The following is a 17,673-nucleotide window of genomic DNA, read 5'->3' on the forward strand; positions in this document are numbered from 1 at the left end:
GACGGCCTACCAAAAGGCAAAGAGCCTCTTGCGGGACAGGGGCTGGGATTTAAAAAAATATATATTTTTTAAATATAGGAGAAAACACATCACGACAAGAGAGATACCACTACATAAAGAGAGACCTAAGACAACAACATAACAAGGCAGCAAACATGACAACACAGCATGGTAGCAACACAACATGACAACAACATGGTAGCAACACAACATGGCTGCAGCACAACATGGTACAAACATTATTGGGCGCAGACAACAGCACAAAGGGCAAGTTTACTCAAACATTAGACATGCTAGAGCATGAACCCACATACAGTACATACGGTATAGTCTCTATGGAATTCATGTAGAACAAAGGGGCAGATCATTTCCATGTGTTTTCAATATTCTCATATCTTTCTATTCATTTCCCTATATTTTTACTAAAAGTGATATTCTAATATGCTCTGACCTCCATAGTTGATTTTGATTAGTTGAATAAGCAGACTGGTTCTAATGTCTCTCTCCTCTGCAGGGGAGCACATCTGGATAGTACTAGATGGACCAGTAGATGCTATCTGGATAGAGAACCTCAACTCTGTACTGGATGACAACAGGACTCTGACCCTGGCCAATGGAGACAGGATCCCCATGGCCCCCAACTGCAAGATCGTGTTTGAGCCCCACAACATCGACAACGCCTCGCCTGCCACCGTGTCTCGTAACGGAATGGTGTTCATGAGCTCTTCTGTGCTCAACTGGAGCCCCATTCTGGAGGTGGGCACAGAACCTTCGCTCACTCTTTATCAGTGGATGAAAATGTGTGTGTGTGTGTGTGTGTGCGTACATCCGTGCATGCTTGTGTGTGTGCATCTTTGTCTATGTGTTTGTGTGTGTATATTTGTCTGTGTGTGTATATTTGTGTATGTGTGTATCTTTGTCTGTGTGTGTATGTGTGTATCTTTGTCTGTGCGTGTATATTTGTGTATGTGTGTATCTTTGTGTGTATCTTTGTCTGTGTGTGTATCTTTGTGTGTATCTTTGTCTGTGTGTGAATGTGTGTATCTTTGTCTGTGCGTGTATATTTGGGTATGTGTGTATCTTTGTCTTTGTGTGTATATTTGTGTATGTGTATATCTTTGTCTGTGTGTGTCTCTTTGTCTGTGTGTGTATATTTGTGTATGTGTGCATGTGTGTATCTTTGTCTGTGTGTGTATCTTTGTGTATATGTGTATCTTTGTGTGTATCTTTGTCTGTGTGTGTATCTTTGTCTGTGTGTGTATATTTGTGTATGTGTGTATCTTTGTCTGTGTGTGTATATTTGTGTATGTGCGTATCTTTGTCTGTGTGTGTATATTTTGTGTATGTGTGTATCTTTGTCTGTGTGTGTATCTTTGTCTGTGTGTGTATATTTGTGTATGTGTGCATGTGTGTATCTTTGTGTGTATCTTTGTCTGTGTGTGTATCTTTGTTTGTGTCTTTGTCTGTGTGTGTATCTTTGTGTGTATCTTTGTCTGTGTGTGTCTCTTTGTCTGTGTGTGTATATTTGTGTATGTGTGCATGTGTGTATCTGTGTGTGTATCTTTGTGTATGTGTGTATCTTTGTGTGTATCTTTGTCTGTGTGTATCTTTGTCTGTGTGTTTATATTTGTGTGTGTGTATCTTTGTCTGTGTGTGTATATATTTGTGTATCTTTGTCTGTGTGTGTATGTGTGTATCTTTGTCTGTGTGTGTATATTTGTGTATGTGTGTATCTTTGTCTGTGTGTGTATATTTGTGTATGTGCGTATCTTTGTCTGTGTGTGTATATTTGTGTATGTGTGTATCTTTGTCTGTGTGTGTATATTTGTGTATGTGTGCATGTGTGTATCTTTGTCTGTGTATCTTTGTCTGTGTGTGTATCTTCGTCTGTGTGTGTATGTGTGTATCTTTGTATGTGCGTGTATATTTGTGTATGTGTGTATCTTTGTCTTTGTGTGTATATTTGTGTATGTGTGTATCTTTGTCTGTGTGTGTCTCTTTGTCTGTGTGTGTATATTTGTGTATGTGTGCATGTGTGTATCTTTGTATGTGTGTATCTTTGTGTGTATATTTGTGTGTGCGTGTATCTTTGTCTGTGTGTGTATATATTTGTGTATGTGTGTATCTTTGTCTGTGTGTGTGTATATTTGTGTATGTGTGTATCTTTGTCTGTGTGTGTATATTTGTGTATGTGTGTATCTTTGTCTGTGTGTGTATATTTGTGTATGTGTGTATCTTTGTCTGTGTGTGTATATTTGTGTATGTGTGTATCTTTGTCTGTGTGTGTATATTTGTGTATGTGTGTATCTTTGTCTGTGTGTGTATATTTGTCTGTGTGCGTATCTTTGTCTGTGTGTGTATCTTTGTCTGTGTGTGTATATTTGTGTATGTGTGCATGTGTGTATCTTTGTCTGTGTGTGTATCTTTGTGTGTATCTTTGTCTGTGTGTGTATCTTTGTCTATGTGTGTATATTTGTGTATGTGCGTAACTTTGTCTGTGTGTGTGTGTGTGTATATTTGTGTATGTGTGTATCTTTGTCTGTGTGTGTCTCTTTGTCTGTGTGTGTATATTTGTGCATGTGTGCATGTGTGTATCTTTGTGTGTATCTTTGTCTGTGTGTGTGTATCTTTGTGTGTATCTTTGTGTGTATCTTTGTCTGTGTGTGTATCTTTGTCTGTGTGTTTATATTTGTGTGTGTGTATCTTTGTCTGTGTGTGTATATATTTGTGTATGTGTGAATCTTTGTCTGTGTGTGTATGTGTGTATCTTTGTCTATTTGTGTATGTGTGTATCTTTGTCTGTGTGTGTATATTTGTGTATGTGCGTATCTTTGTCTGTGTGTGTATATTTGTGTATCTTTGTCTGTGTGTGTATATTTGTGTATGTGTGCATGTGTGTATCTTTGTCTGTGTGTGTATCTTTGTGTGTATCTTTGTCTGTGTGTGTATCTTTGTCTATGTGTGTATATTTGTGTATGTGTGTATCTTTGTCTGTGTGTGTATCTTTGTCTGTGTGTGTATCTTTGTGTGTATCTTTGTCTGTGTGTTTATATTTGTGTGTGTGTATCTTTGTCTGTGTGTGTATATTTGTGTATGTGTGTATCTTTGTCTGTATCTTTGTATGTGTGTTTATATTTGTGTATGTGTGTATCTTTGTCTGTGTGTGTATATTTGTGTATCTTTGTCTACATGAATACATGTGTGTTTTGTCCCCTATCAGGGCTGGCTGAAGAAGCGTTCCCGTCAGGAGGGAGAGGTGCTGAGAGAGCTGTTCTCCTCTTCCTTCCCAGAGCTCTACCGGTTCACTGTTCGCTGTCTGGAGTACAAGATCGACATGCTGGAGGCCTTCGTCATCATGCAGAGCATCAACATGCTGCAGGGCCTCATCCCCGCCAAGGTAGGCACCTGAAACCTCCATACTCCAACCATATTAAAAACCCTGAGCTCTATGAATACTGTTGGAATGAATTGCCCCCACATTCCTCATAGAGACAAATTGGAATGTTCTAATACCTAACTGATTTAATTAATCCTGTCATTGTGTTTCCTTAAGCACTATTTTCAATTACTGTTGGACTATAACTCTCTGGACTCTGCATCTATGTGAGGGTGAATTTCCCTTTACTCTAGATGACTGATTCATTTGAGTACCAAGTATGAAATATAGTAGATATAAAGATGTAGAAGGGCTTTGGTACAGTATGTTGTGTTGATAGTGACTGTTGTGTTCCAGGAGCAGTGTGGGGAGGTGTCCAGGCAGCATGTGGAGCGTCTCTATGTGTTTGCTCTCATGTGGAGCATTGGAGCTTTACTGGAGCTGGAAGACAGGAGGAAGATGGAGAGCTGGCTCCGTGGCAACGACAACATCCATCTGGACCTCCCAGATATACCATCAGACAGCGAGGACACCATGTTCGACTACCACGTCACTACAGACGGTGAGGGGTAGATGTTCAGTAGACAGTGTGGTGGCTAATTTCTGCATTACCAAATGAGGAGAGTTACAAACAAGTCAGAGTTATACTTAAAACTACATCTTTAATAATTAAGATGCTTTTGCAAAAGCACTTGACCTTCAATGATACGCTATCTCTAATGAACCATTGAAAAGTGATTACACAAAAGTACAAAGATATTTTATACCCAAGATCCACCCCTCTCAACGTACATGACGAACAACAGATCTTAGGAACAGTTCACAAAGGTTACGTTTTGTATGAAAGATATCTATAAAGCATAGCAGACAGCAACTGCTGTATCAACAGTGTTCATTGTATAGACCAGTATCTGGTCCTCCTACCCCAAACTGGAACCGTCTCTCCCTGGTACAGTATAGAACAGAACCATTAGCTCATCGAATGGCATAAATCAATTGACAACTCTAGATACTCCCATCTCAAGTAAACCCCCTCTTGACTCCACTCCTGGACAAGCTCACTGAGGGGAGTGACTTGCGCACAGACATTGTGGAGACAAATAATTGGTTCCCCATTAATCACGCCATCTCTTCACATGGTTTAACAATACATTCACATATGACAAGTATTTCACATAAGCATATTATGCAAATAAAACATCTTATTTATTATTGTTACCCAACTAATTCTGATTCATCCACCACAACAGACTCCACAAACTCACAACACACACTCAGTCCTCTTTTTACTGTTATGGAAGATACAGTGAACAAAAACGAAACAACATCTAAAGTGTTGGTCCCATGTTTCATGAGCTGAAATAAAATATCCCAGAAATGTTCCATATGCACAAAAAGCTTAAGTTTGCATGTCTGTTAGTGAGCATTTCTCCTTTGCCAAGATAATCCATCCACCTAACAGGTGTGACATATCAAGAAGCTGATTAAACAGCATGATCATTACACAGGTGCACATTGTGCCGGGGACAATAAAAGACCACTCTAAAATGTGCAGTTTTATCACACAACACAATGCCACGATGTCTCAAGTTTTGAGGGAGCGTGGAATTGGCATGATGACTGCAGGAATGCCAGAGTTGTTGCCAGAGAATTGAATATTCATACCATACTGTACCATAAGCCGCCTCCAAATTCGTTTTAGAGAATTTGGCAGTACGTCCAACCGGCCTCGCAACCGCATACCACGTGTAACCACGTCAGCCCAGGACCTCCTTATCCGGCTTCTTCACCTGCGGGATAGTCTGAGACCAGCCACCCGGACAGCTGATGAAAAATGTTTGCACAAACTGTCAGTAATCGTCTCAGGGAAGCTCATCTGAGTGCTTAACCAACTTCAAATGCTCACCTTCGGTGGCCACTGGCACACTGGAGAAGTGTGCTCTTCACGGATGAATCCAGGTTTCAACTGTAAAGTGCAGATGTCAGACAGCGTGTACGGCGTTGTGTGGGCGAGCGGTTTGCTGATGTCAGCCCCATTGTGCCGGTGGGCTTATAGTATGGGCAGGCATAAGCTACGGACAATGAACACAATTGCATTTTATCAATGGCAATTTGAATCCACGGAGATACTGTGACGAGATCCTGAGGCCCATTGTCGTGCCATTCATCCGCTGCCATCACCTCATGTTTCAGCATGATAATGCATGGCCCCATGTCGCAAGGATCTGTACACAATTCCTGGAACCTGAAAATGTCCCAGTTCTTCTATGGCCTGCATACCCACCAGACATGTCAACCATTTAGCATGTTTGGGATGCTCTGGATCGATGTGTACAACATCGTATTCCAGTTCCCGCCAATATCCAGCAACTTCGCACAGCCATTGAAGATGAGTGGGACAACATTCCACAGGCCCCAATCAACAGCCTGATCAACTCTATGCGAATGAGATATGTCGCACCACATCTGGTTACACCAGATACTGACTGGTTTTCTGATCCACACCCCTCCTTTTTCTTTTAAAGGTATCTGTTACCAACAGATGGATATCTGTATTCCCAGTCATGTGAAATCCATAGATTAGGGCTTAATTCATTTATTTCAAATGACTGATTTGAAATAATCTGCAACTCAGGAAAATCTTTTAAATTGTTGCATGTTGCATTTATATTTTTGTTCAGTGTAGATCATAAGATCATATTGATCTTTCACAGTGCTCTTGCTCAATTAAAAAGTCGGTGCATTGAAATATCACCATCAGATCTCTCATTAAACCATCAATATGCGTTAAATTCACCCGCACATCTGATGTTGGTGTTACCTTAGTCCTGCTTGCTACCAGTCTTTCATGATATGTTCACCCTCCGGTGGGTATTATCATCAGAAAAATGTTGTCCTTTTTGAACAAACTAAGGGTCATTTATCTATTTGACAGTCATTCCGTACAACTGAACTAAAGTATTTCCAGCTGAGGACATTGTGGATGGTGAAAATTCCATCTGAGGACATCATGGATGGTGAAAATTCCATCTGAGGACATCATGGATGGTGAAAATTCCATCTGAGGACATCGTGGATGGTGAAAATTCCATCTGAGGACATCGTGGATGGTGAAAATTCCATCTGAGGACATCGTGGATGGTGAAAATTCCATCTGAGGACATCGTGGATGGTGAAAATTCCATCTGAGGACACTGTGGATGGTGAAAATTCCATCTGAGGACATCATGGATGGTGTTCATGATGCTCGCATTATTTGTTTTTCAATGACTTATTCTTGTATGTCCTCCTGTGTGTGCAGGTCACTGGGTCCACTGGAACACACGGGTGGAGGAGTACGTCTACCCATCAGACCTCACCCCAGAGTACGGATCCATCCTGGTCCCCAACGTAGACAATGTGCGCACTGACTTCCTCATCCAGACCATCGCCAAACAGGGCAAGGTGGGTGTCCATATTCACAAAGGGTCTCAGAGTAGTAGTGCTGATCTAGGATCAAGTCCCCTTTGTACACTATATATACAAAAGTATGTGGACACCCCTTCAAATTAGTGGATTCGGCTATTTCAGCCACACCCATTGTTGACAGGTGTATAAAATTGAGCACACAGCCATAAAATCTCCATAGACAAACATTGGCAGTAAAATGGCCTTACGGAAGAGCTCAGTGACTTTCAACGTGGCACCGCCATAGCATGCCACCTTTCCAACAAGTCAGTTTGTCAACTGTAAGTGCTGTTATTGTGAAGTGGAAACGTCATGGAGCAAGAACGGCTCAGCCACGAAGTGGTAGGCCCCACAAGCTCACATAACGGGACCGCCGCGTGCTAAAGCATATAGCTCGTAAAGATCGTCCTCTGTTGCAACACTCACTACTGAGTTCCAAGCTGCCTCTGGAACCAATGTCAGCACAATAACTGTTCGTCGGGAACTTCATGAAATGGTATTCCAAGGCTGAGCAGCCGAACACAAGCCAAGCGTCGGCTGGAGTGGTGTAAAGCTCGCCGCCAGTGGGCGGACACTAATCTGGGTTTGGCCGAATGCATCATGCCAACTGTAAAGTTTGGTGGAGGAGGAATTATGGTCTGAGGCTGTTTTTCATGGTTTGGGCTCAGCCCCTTAGTTCCAGTGAAGGGAAATCTTAACGCTACAGCATACAATCTCTCTCATCAATTTAAGCTCTTTAGTCTGTACAGAAAAAACCCAAACAGCAAGCAAAGCATGTGAAAGAAGCACGGTGGCTAGGACAATGACATTCTAGACGATTCTGTGCTTCCAACTTTGTGGTAAAAGTTTGGGGAAGGCTCTTTCCTGTTTCAGCATGACAATGCCCTCGTGCACAAAGCAAGGTCCATCCAGAAATGGTTTGTTGAGATCGGTGTTGAAGAACTTGACTGTGCTACATGGAGTCCTGACCTCAACCCCATGATCACCTTTGGGATGAATTGGAATGCCGACTGCAAGCCAGGCCAAATCGCCCAACATGTTGCAGCAATGTTCCAACATCGAGTGGAAAGCCTTCCCAGAAGAGTGGAGGCTGTTATAGCAGCAAAGGGGGACCAACTCCATATTAATGCCAATGGTTTTGGAATGAAATGTTCAATGAACAGGTGTCCACATACTTTTGGTCATGTGGTGTATATACAGTGCATTCAGAAATTATTCAGACCCCTTACCCTTTTCCACATTTTGTTACGTTACAGCCTTATTCTAAAATGTATTAAATTGATTGTTTTCCTCATCAATCTACACACAATACCCCATAATGACAAAGCGAAAAGAGGTTTTTAGAATTTTTTACCAATGTATTAAAACAGTAAAATAGAAATACCTTATTTACATAAGTATTCAGACCTTTTGCTATGAGACTCGAAATTGAGCTCAAGTGCATCTTGTTTCCATTTATCATCCTTGAGATTTTTCTACAACTTGATTGGAGTCCACCTGTGGTATATTAAATTGATTGGACGTTGATTTGGAAAGGCACACATCTGTTTATATAAGGTCCTGCAAAAACCAAGCCATGAGGTTGAAGGAATTGTCCGTAGAGCTCAGAGACAGGATTGTGTCGAGGCACAGGTCTGGGGAAGGGTACCAAAAAAATTCTGCAGCATTGAAGGTCCTCAAGAACACAGTGGCCTCCATCATTCTAAAATGGAAAAAGTTTGGAACCGTCAAGAGCTTCCAAGAGCTGGCCACCTGGCCAAACTGAGCAATCAGGGGAGAAGGCCCTTGGTCAGGGAGGTGAACAAGAACCCGATGGTCACTGACAGAGCTCCAGAGTTCCTCTGTGGAGATGGGAGAATGGGAGAATCTCTGCCGCACTCTACCAATCAGGCCTTTATGGTAGAGTGGCCAGACGGAAGCCACTCTTCAGTAAAAGCACATGACAGCCCGCTTGGAGATTGCCAAAAGGCATCTAAAGGACTCTCAGACCATGAGAAACAAGATTTTCTGGTCTGATAAAACCAAGATTGAACTCTGGCACCATCTCTACGGTGAAGCATGGTGCTTGCAGCGTCATGCTGTTGGGATGTTTTTCACCGGCAGGGACTGGGAGACTAGTCAGGATCGAGGGAAAGATGAACGGAGCAAAGCACAGAGAGATCCTTGTAGAAAAACCTGTTCCAGAATGCTCAGGACCTCAGACCCTAAGCACACAGCCAAGACAACGCAGGCGTGGCTTCTGGACAAGTCCCTGAATGTCCTTGAGTGGCCCAGCCAGAGCCCGGACTTGAACCCGATCAATCATCTTTGGAGGGACATGAAAATAGCTGTGCAGCGACGCCCCCATCCAACCTCATAGAGCTTGAGAGGATCTGCGGAGAAAAATGGGAGAAACTCCCCAAATACAGATGTGCCAAGCTTGTAGTGTCATACCCACGAAGACTCAAGGCTGTAATCACTGCCAAAGGTGCTTCAACAAAGTACTGAGTAAAGGGTCTTAATACTTAAGTAAATGTAATATTTCATTTTTCATTTTTAATACATTTGCAAAAATAAAAAATAAAAACTGTTTTGCTTTGTTTTTATGGGGTATTGGGTCCATTTTAGAATAAGGCTGTAAGGTAACAAAATGTGGAACAAGTGAAGGGGTCTGAATACTTTCTGAATTTACTGTATATTCTTATTATAATCTAAACTGATCCTATATCAGCAATCCTGTTCTGAGTGGACACGTATTGTTAATTTGGCTTGTATGTGGAGGATAAATTACCCCCTAGCCATGTGATCTTTGTCAGATCCTCAAGAGTAATCCCTTCCTCGTTTTGTCGCAGGCTGTGTTGTTGATCGGAGAGCAAGGCACAGCCAAGACCGTCATCATCAAGGGATACATGTCAAAGTACGACCCCGAAACTCACATGGCCAAGAGTCTCAACTTTTCCTCCGCCACAACTCCACTCATGTTCCAGGTATTACACCTCCAAAACAACACCACATACTTCCTGCTCTTTATTCTAACTTTTCAAGTTTTAGATGGGTAGGACTTTCTAAGATCAGTTGTGAATGAATGAAATGTTTTCCAGTCACTTGTCAGAAAGTTTATCTGACTACTTCAGGTCTATGCGCCATTTATTTATAGTAACATTACTTCAAATGTGTGTTTTGTTCCTTTATTCACTGTCTGTAAAGATGAAACACTCAACCCATCTCTTTCTTTCTTTCCAGCGGACTGTGGAAAGCTATGTGGACAAGCGGATGGGCACCACCTACGGCCCTCCTGCAGGGAAGAAGATGTCCGTCTTTGTGGACGACATTAACATGCCAGTCATCAACGAATGGGGAGATCAGGTCGGACTCAAACTCAGCACTCGTTAAATCACCATAGCGAAAGGCCAAAAATTACAATTTTCCCATTTGTTTTCTTGGGAAACCTTACCATATGAAATTGCAATCCGAGAGTGTACAGCTTATTCTGCCTTTTTACCAAATTTCCTAATTTGACTCACCCCGTTTTAGGTCACCAATGAGATAGTCCGCCAGCTGATGGAACAGAACGGGTTCTTCAATCTGGAGAAGCCGGGGGAGTTCACCAATATAGTGGACATCCAGTTCCTTGCAGCGATGATCCACCCAGGGGGAGGCCGCAACGACATCCCACAGAGACTGAAGAGGCAGTTCTCCATCTTCAACTGCACCCTGCCCTCCAACGCATCCATCGACAAGATATTTGGTGGGTTTGGCTCCTTAAAAACTCTGGAATTGCATCTGTGTGGAGACTCTGACCATGTAATTTGAGTTACCTGTACTACTTCTCATCCATTGACACTGGGCTTGTTTGAATTTTGACTATATTAGATATCCATATATCCATATATAATTACACCATTATATATATCTCTCAATAAAAACACTATTTTCTTTAACTTATTTACCTCAATGCTTCGCCCACCTTCATGTCGTCAACCACTTTTCCCCTTTTCCCCTCACCTCATTCCTTTCCCTGACCAGGAGTCATCGGGACAGGACACTACTGTGCCCGGCGAGGCTTCACAGAAGACGTGCGTGGAACTGTGACCAAGCTGGTGCCGATGACCCGTCGGCTGTGGCAAATGACCAAGGTCAAGATGCTGCCCACTCCGGCCAAGTTCCACTACATCTTCAACCTCAGAGACTTGTCCAGAGTCTGGCAGGGCATGCTCAACCCAAACGCTGAGTTGGTCAACTCTCTTACTGTGAGTCCATTAAAACTTCTAAAGAGAATTTCCGGTAACACTTTATTTGGATAGTCCATCTGTAGATGCGCTACAGACTATCAGTAATATTTCAACTAACCCTAAACTTAACCCTTACCCTAACCCTTATTCTAAACCTAACCCTTACTGTAACCTTAGCAAGCAGCTGCTTATCAACAGATAGTTTGTTGATAGTATGACATGCTCTACAGATGGACTGTCCGGACTATTCAAATAAAGTGTGACTGAATTTCCTCTTGAAAATACATTAACATAAAAAAATCAATCAGTCAATCCAATACAACTAGAGGAATACATATCAAAAGGTTTCTCACTGGATCCAAAGGTCTGAATGAAATGATGTCCTAAGTTACAGTAAGATTCTAGACATTTAATCAGCAGTCGTTCTGTGAATGTAGACTTAACATTTCCATGAGAATTTATTTTTTATTTTTTACCCTGTATGCTGTAGGTGTTGCTTCAGCTGTGGAAGCATGAGTGTAAGCGTGTGATCGCGGACCGGTTCACCATGCCAGAAGATGTAGCCTGGTTCGACAGGGCCCTGGCCAAGCTAGTAGAGGAGGAGCTAGGAGAGGAAGAGCGGGCTGTGGTCGACTTCGGAGTAGACGGCTACTTTGTTGACTTCCTAAGAGATGCTCCTGAAGCTACAGGTATAGCCAGAGTACCAGGTTCTGTATAGCCTCTTCACATACATACACTATATCTATACCATGATCCTGCATGAGATAAGTCATTTACAGTTTCTGAACCCATATTGTCTATATTAAATATGTGCTGTATTTTTCTACCTTGTATTAAGGATTCAATCAGTACATTCTAAGATGGTGTGTTTAGCTTTATTATTATGTTGTAGACACTGCAGTTTAAAGGTGAATTGCAGGTTATGTGAATAAATACAATAATTATATTATAATGATATTACATGAATATATACAATAATAAATACAAAATAAATGTTTTATTTAAATTCAAAGTGCTTCAATATTGCCAAACCAAGAAAAACTACCTGCGTGCTACATTAGCAGAGAGCTGGATCATTTGAATGAATAATCTTGCATTGACAATGACTCCATTTTTCCCACCAGGTGAGGAGCCAGAGGATACAGACTTTGAGATGCCCAAGGTGTACGAGCCCATCGAGTCGCTTGAGAGCCTGATGGACAGGCTCAACATGTTCCTTGGCCAGTACAACGAGAGCATCAGAGGAGCTGGCATGGACATGGTGTTCTTCAGAGATGCTATGATACACCTTGTCAAGGTAGAGGGAAACTGTCATTATGTTCACCTATAGGTGTTAATGAGCAATTATTACCACCTTTGTCATGCATTATAGTGCATTGTGTATAGATCATAAGGTATTATAAACATGCCTATATCACATTACAAAGAGTGTCTTCATAAAAAGTATTACTAAACATTCACATTGGAAGCTTTTGAAAGGCTTAGCTATCTTAAAGTCAGTCACCAATGAATGTACGCATCAAATCACTTGATATAAGAACGGAAAAGGAAGGAATCTCTCCCACTCTGTCTGTCTGTCTCTGTCTGTCTGTCTGTCTGTCTGTCTGTCTGTCTGTCTGTCTGTCTGTCTGTCTGTCTGTCTGTCTGTCTGTCTGTCTGTCTGTCTGTCTGTCTGTCTGTCTGTCTGTCTGTCTGTCTGTCTGTCTGTAGATCTCCAGGATCATCCGCACCCCCAGAGGGAATGCCCTTCTAGTAGGAGTGGGGGGATCAGGCAAGCAGAGCCTGACTAAACTGGCTTCCTTCATCGCCGGCTACAAGACCTTTCAGATCACACTAACACGGTACAGACACACCCTCCAACGTCTATAGTAGCATACTAAATCAAATCAAATTTATTTTTATATAGCCCTTCGTACATCAGCTGATATTCTCAAAGTGCTGTACAGAAACCCAGCCTAAAACCCCAAACAGCAAGCAAAGCATGTGAAAGAAGCACGGTGGCTAGGAAAAACTCCCTAGGAAAAACTCCCTAGAAAGGCCAAAAACCTAGGAAGAAACCTAGAGAGGAACCAGGCTATGAGGGGTGGCCAGTCCTCTTCTGGCTGTGCAGGGTGGATATTATAACAGAACATGGTCAAAATGTTAAAATGTTAAAATGTTCATAAATGACCAGCATGGTCAAATAATAATAATCATAGTAGTTGTCGAGGGTGCAACAAGCACGTCCGGTGAACAGGTCAGGCTTCCATAGCCGCAGGCAGAACAGTTGAAACTGGAGCAGCAGCACGGCCAGGTGGACTGGGGACAGCAAGGAGTCATCATACCAGGTAGTCCTGAGGCATGGTCCTAGGGCTCAGGTCCTCCGAGAGAAAGACAGAAAGAGAGAAAGAGAGAATTAGAGAGAGCATATTTAAATACACACAGGACACCGGATAAGACAAGAGAAATACTCCAGATGTAACAGACTGACCCTAGCCCCCGACACATAAACTACTGCAGCATAAATACTGGAGGCTGAGACAGGAGGGATCAGAAGACACTGTGGCCCCATCCGATGATACCCCGGACAGGGCCAAACAGGCAGGATATAACCCCACCCACTTTGCCAAAGCACAGCCCCCACACCACTAGAGGGATGTCTCCAACCACCAACTTACCGTCCTAAGACAAGGCCGAGTATAGCCCACAACGATCTCCGCCATGGCACAACCCAAGGGGGGGGCGCCAACCCAGGCAGGAAGACCACGTCAGTGACTCAACCCACTCAAGTGACGCACCCCTCCCATGGACGGCATGGAAGAACACCAGTAGGCCAGTGACTCAGCCTCTGTAAAAGGGTTAGAGGCAGAGAATCCCAGTGGAAAGAGGGGAACCGGCAAGGCATAGACAGCAAGGGCGGTTCGTTGCTCCAGCCTTTCCGTTCACCTTCACACTCCTGGGCCAGACTATACTTAATCATAGGACCTACTGAAGAGATAAGTCTTCAGTAAAGACTTAAAGGTTGAGACTGAGTCTGCGTCTCTCACATTGGTAGGCAGACCATTCCATAAAAATGGAGCTCTATAGGAGAAAGCCCTACCTCCAGCCGTTTGCTTAGAAATTCTAGGGACAATTAGGAGGCCTGCGTCTTGTGACCGTAGCGTACGTGTAGGTATGTACGGCAGGACCAAATCGGAAAGATAGGTAGGAGCAAGCCCATGTAATGCTTTGAAGGTTAGCAGTAAAACCTTGAAATCAGCCCTTGCCTTAACAGGAAGCCAGTGTAGGGAGGCTAACACTGGAGTAATATGATCAAATTTTTTGGTTCTAGTCAGGATTCTAGCAGCCGTATTTAGCACTAACTGAAGTTTATTTAGTGCTTTATCCGGGTAGCCGGAAAGTAGAGCATTGCAGTAGTCCAGCCTAGAAGTAACAAAAGCATGGATTAATTTTTCTGCGTCATTTTTGGACAGAAAATTTCTGATTTTTGCAATGTTACGTAGATGGAAAAAAGCTGTCCTTGAAACAGTCTTGATATGTTCTTCAAAAGAGAGATCAGGGTCCAGAGTAACGCCGAGGTCCTTCACAGTTTTAGTTTGAGAGACGACACTGTACAGCAAATCATCCAGATTAATTGTCGGGACAGATGCCTACTACATACTTCATACTACATACTTCATACTAAGTAGTATGCTAGGAAGGGCATTGGAACAGACACACGGTCTCATACAGTCCCTTTGCAACTGTAACAGGTATTTATCATGTATTGAACGTGGTCATGCAGTTCTGTTGTCCTCCTGTAGATGGTAGCTTTGCTTGCATTTCTGCAAGTGCACAGTGACTCTGCCAATTTGTCTTTCCTCAATTCCTCACGTCCCCTATCCTCGCCTCCTTCTCAAAACGCATTGGAGGAATGGAGGATATACACATTGTGAAAAATATGTATTTTCACACCTTCGCTATCACCTGTAACATCCCTGTGTTCTGTCCTCAGTTCGTACAACACTGCTAACCTGATGGAGGATCTGAAGGGTCTGTACAGGACAGCAGGCCAGCAGGGAAAAGGCATCAGCTTCATCTTCACTGACAACGAGATCAAGGACGAGTCTTTCCTGGAGTACATGAATAATGTGTTATCATCAGGAGAGGTCTGCTCATTGATCACATGAACACAAGTAAAACAGAGCATTTTCAAGAAGTTGTGTCAATCTGTGTTTGAGAAAACAATATCGCACTCCATTATAAGATAACTGTTGTTGTATATTGTGCTGATTTCTCAGGTGTCGAACTTGTTTGCTCGAGACGAAATTGACGAGATCATCAGTGACCTCATTTCAGTCATGAAAAGAGAGTTTCCTCGGCGACCACCGACCAATGAGAACCTCCATGACTACTTTATGAGCAGGGTCAGACAGAACCTACACGTGGTTCTCTGCTTCTCTCCTGTTGGGGAAAAGTTCCGGAACAGAGCCCTGAAGTTCCCTGCCCTCATCTCCGGCTGCACCATGGACTGGTTCAGCCGCTGGCCCAAAGATGCTCTGATCGCAGGTGTGTGTGTGTATGTGTGTGTCCGTTTAATAATGATTTGTTTCAATCTCCAATCTGTTTACTCTCCAGTGTCAGAGCACTTCCTGTCCACCTATGACATTGACTGTTCGACCGAGGTGAAGGGGGAGGTGGTGCAGTGTATGGGCTCCTTCCAGGACGGCGTGGCAGAGAAGTGTGTAGATTACTTCCAGCGGTACCGCCGCGCCACGCACATCACTCCCAAGTCCTACCTCTCCTTCATCCAGGGATACAAGACCATCTATAAGGAGAAGCACTCCGAGGTGCAGACACTGGCACACAGGTAATTACAGTACTTCCTTACTCTCTTAATGCTCTTCGTTCCTATGTGGAACATGCGGCTTCACAGTACACCATGGTCTAAAAATATTGTAGATGTTTATCACAGCATTTATCTATCCTAATGCTGTGTGTCTATCACATGATTTAATATAATAGTAGTATTATATAGTATTCTATATACCAATATATGGTGTACACTGTACTATATTACTCTTTGTATTCTGCCTTTCAGTCATCCTTTTACTCATTAATATTTGTTCAAGAAAGATTAGACCGAACTTACCTGGTATACTTGTATAATACAATGATTGCTGATCCCATTCTGTTTCTCCATCAGGATGAACACAGGTCTTCAGAAGCTGAAGGAGGCCTCTGTGTCTGTAGCATTACTCAGCAAAGAGCTGGAGGTCAAAGAGAAGGAGCTGCAGATCGCCAACGAGAAGGCAGACATGGTGTGTGTGTGTGTGTGTGTGTGTGTGTGTGTGTGTGTGTGTGTGTGTGTGTGTGTGTGTGTGTGTGTGTGTGTGTGTGTGTGTGTGTGTGTGTGTGTGTGTGTGTATGCTACTCCTCTATCTCTTGTTTCCCAGCAACAGACTTACCAAATATCAATACCAGAACTTTGAAGTGTACTTATACTGAACAAACATATAAACGCAACATTCAAAGGTTTTACTATGTTACAGTTCATATAAGGAAATTAGTCAATTTGGAGGGCAATTTGGAAATTAGTCAATTTGGAGGGCATTGGTCGCCAGGCCCACCCACTGGGGAGCCAGGCCCAGCCAATCAGAATGAGTTTTTCCCAACAAAAGGGCTTTATTACAGACAGAAATAGTCCTCAACACCCCCACACCCCCACCCCACCCCCTCAGACATCCCCCAGGTGAAGAAGCTGGAGGTGGAGGTCCTGGGCTTGCGTGGTTAAGATTGTGAAGCCGGTTGGACGTACTGCCTAATTCTCTAAAATGCAGCTTATTAACATTAAATTCTCTGGCAACAGCACAAGGTGCACCTGTTTGATCATTCTGTTTAATCAGCTTCTTGGTATGCCACACCTGTCAGGTGGCTAGATTAACTTGGCAAGGAGAAATGTTCACTAACATAGATGTAAACAAATTTGTGCTCAAGATTTGAGAGAAATTATAAAAAATAAAAAATAAACTTTATTTCAGCTCATAAAACATGGGACCAACACTCTTCATATTGCATATTAACTGTTGCTTATGCAAACCAAAAGATGCAGCTCACTTCCAGTCTCTCTTGTGATGGTTTGTTGTGTCTCAGGTGTTGAAGGTGGTGACAGTGAAGGCCCAGGCAGCAGAGAAGGTCAAGGTGGAGGTCCAGAAGGTCAAGGATAAGGCTCAGGCCATAGTAGACAGCATTTCTGCTGACAAGGCCTTCGCTGAGGAGAAGCTGGAGGCTGCCAAGCCAGCCCTGGAGGAGGCTGAGGGTGCACTACAGGTCTGTTAGGGGGGGAATCAGTTTTGACAAATGGAATCAGTTTTGACAAATGTATATGACCCAAGTCTTGTCCTTCAACGTCAGGGGTGGGCAACATACGAGCCCATCCATAGTGGCCCAGGGGAGGTTGGAGTAAAAACATGTTTTATGATTATCTTGGGTTAAAAAACACTCCAGGCCACTCTTGAATACCATATTATATAGAAAGTATGTCAAAAATATAATGGACCTATATGTTTTATAATAACTGCCCTTTTTCTATGCCGCAAATTGCCCTCCGCTGAATTTTGAAATCCCGACGTGGCCCTCGAGCTGAAATGATTGCCCATCCCTGCTCAACGTGGTAGTTCT

The 17,673-nt window shown here is 43.0% G+C and overlaps 1 protein-coding gene across 3 annotated transcripts in view; it reads left to right on the top strand.

Annotated features, from left to right (window-relative positions):
* LOC106605399 (dynein axonemal heavy chain 5) overlaps positions 1-17,673 on the top strand; it is a 57,223-nt gene that overhangs the window by 25,987 nt on the left and 13,563 nt on the right. Inside the window, exons 42-57 of one of the 3 annotated variants that reach the window (XM_045718546.1) lie at positions 515-756; positions 3,221-3,397; positions 3,734-3,938; positions 6,678-6,820; positions 9,655-9,789; positions 10,046-10,168; positions 10,337-10,550; positions 10,829-11,052; positions 11,525-11,723; positions 12,159-12,331; positions 12,745-12,875; positions 15,008-15,161; positions 15,294-15,561; positions 15,631-15,862; positions 16,199-16,313; positions 17,146-17,322. In XM_045718546.1, coding sequence (XP_045574502.1) covers positions 515-756; positions 3,221-3,397; positions 3,734-3,938; positions 6,678-6,820; positions 9,655-9,789; positions 10,046-10,168; positions 10,337-10,550; positions 10,829-11,052; positions 11,525-11,723; positions 12,159-12,331; positions 12,745-12,875; positions 15,008-15,161; positions 15,294-15,561; positions 15,631-15,862; positions 16,199-16,313; positions 17,146-17,322 — 2,912 coding nt within the window. Of the gene's footprint in view, positions 1-514; positions 757-3,220; positions 3,398-3,733; positions 3,939-6,677; positions 6,821-9,654; positions 9,790-10,045; positions 10,169-10,336; positions 10,551-10,828; positions 11,053-11,524; positions 11,724-12,158; positions 12,332-12,744; positions 12,876-15,007; positions 15,162-15,293; positions 15,863-16,198; positions 16,314-17,145; positions 17,323-17,673 lie in introns of all 3 variants that reach the window. The other 2 variants (XM_045718544.1, XM_045718545.1) reach the window with 2 other exon arrangements.

The sequence above is a fragment of the Salmo salar genome, chromosome ssa05 (genome assembly GCF_905237065.1).
Source record: "Salmo salar chromosome ssa05, Ssal_v3.1, whole genome shotgun sequence".
NCBI lineage: Eukaryota > Metazoa > Chordata > Actinopteri > Salmoniformes > Salmonidae > Salmo > Salmo salar.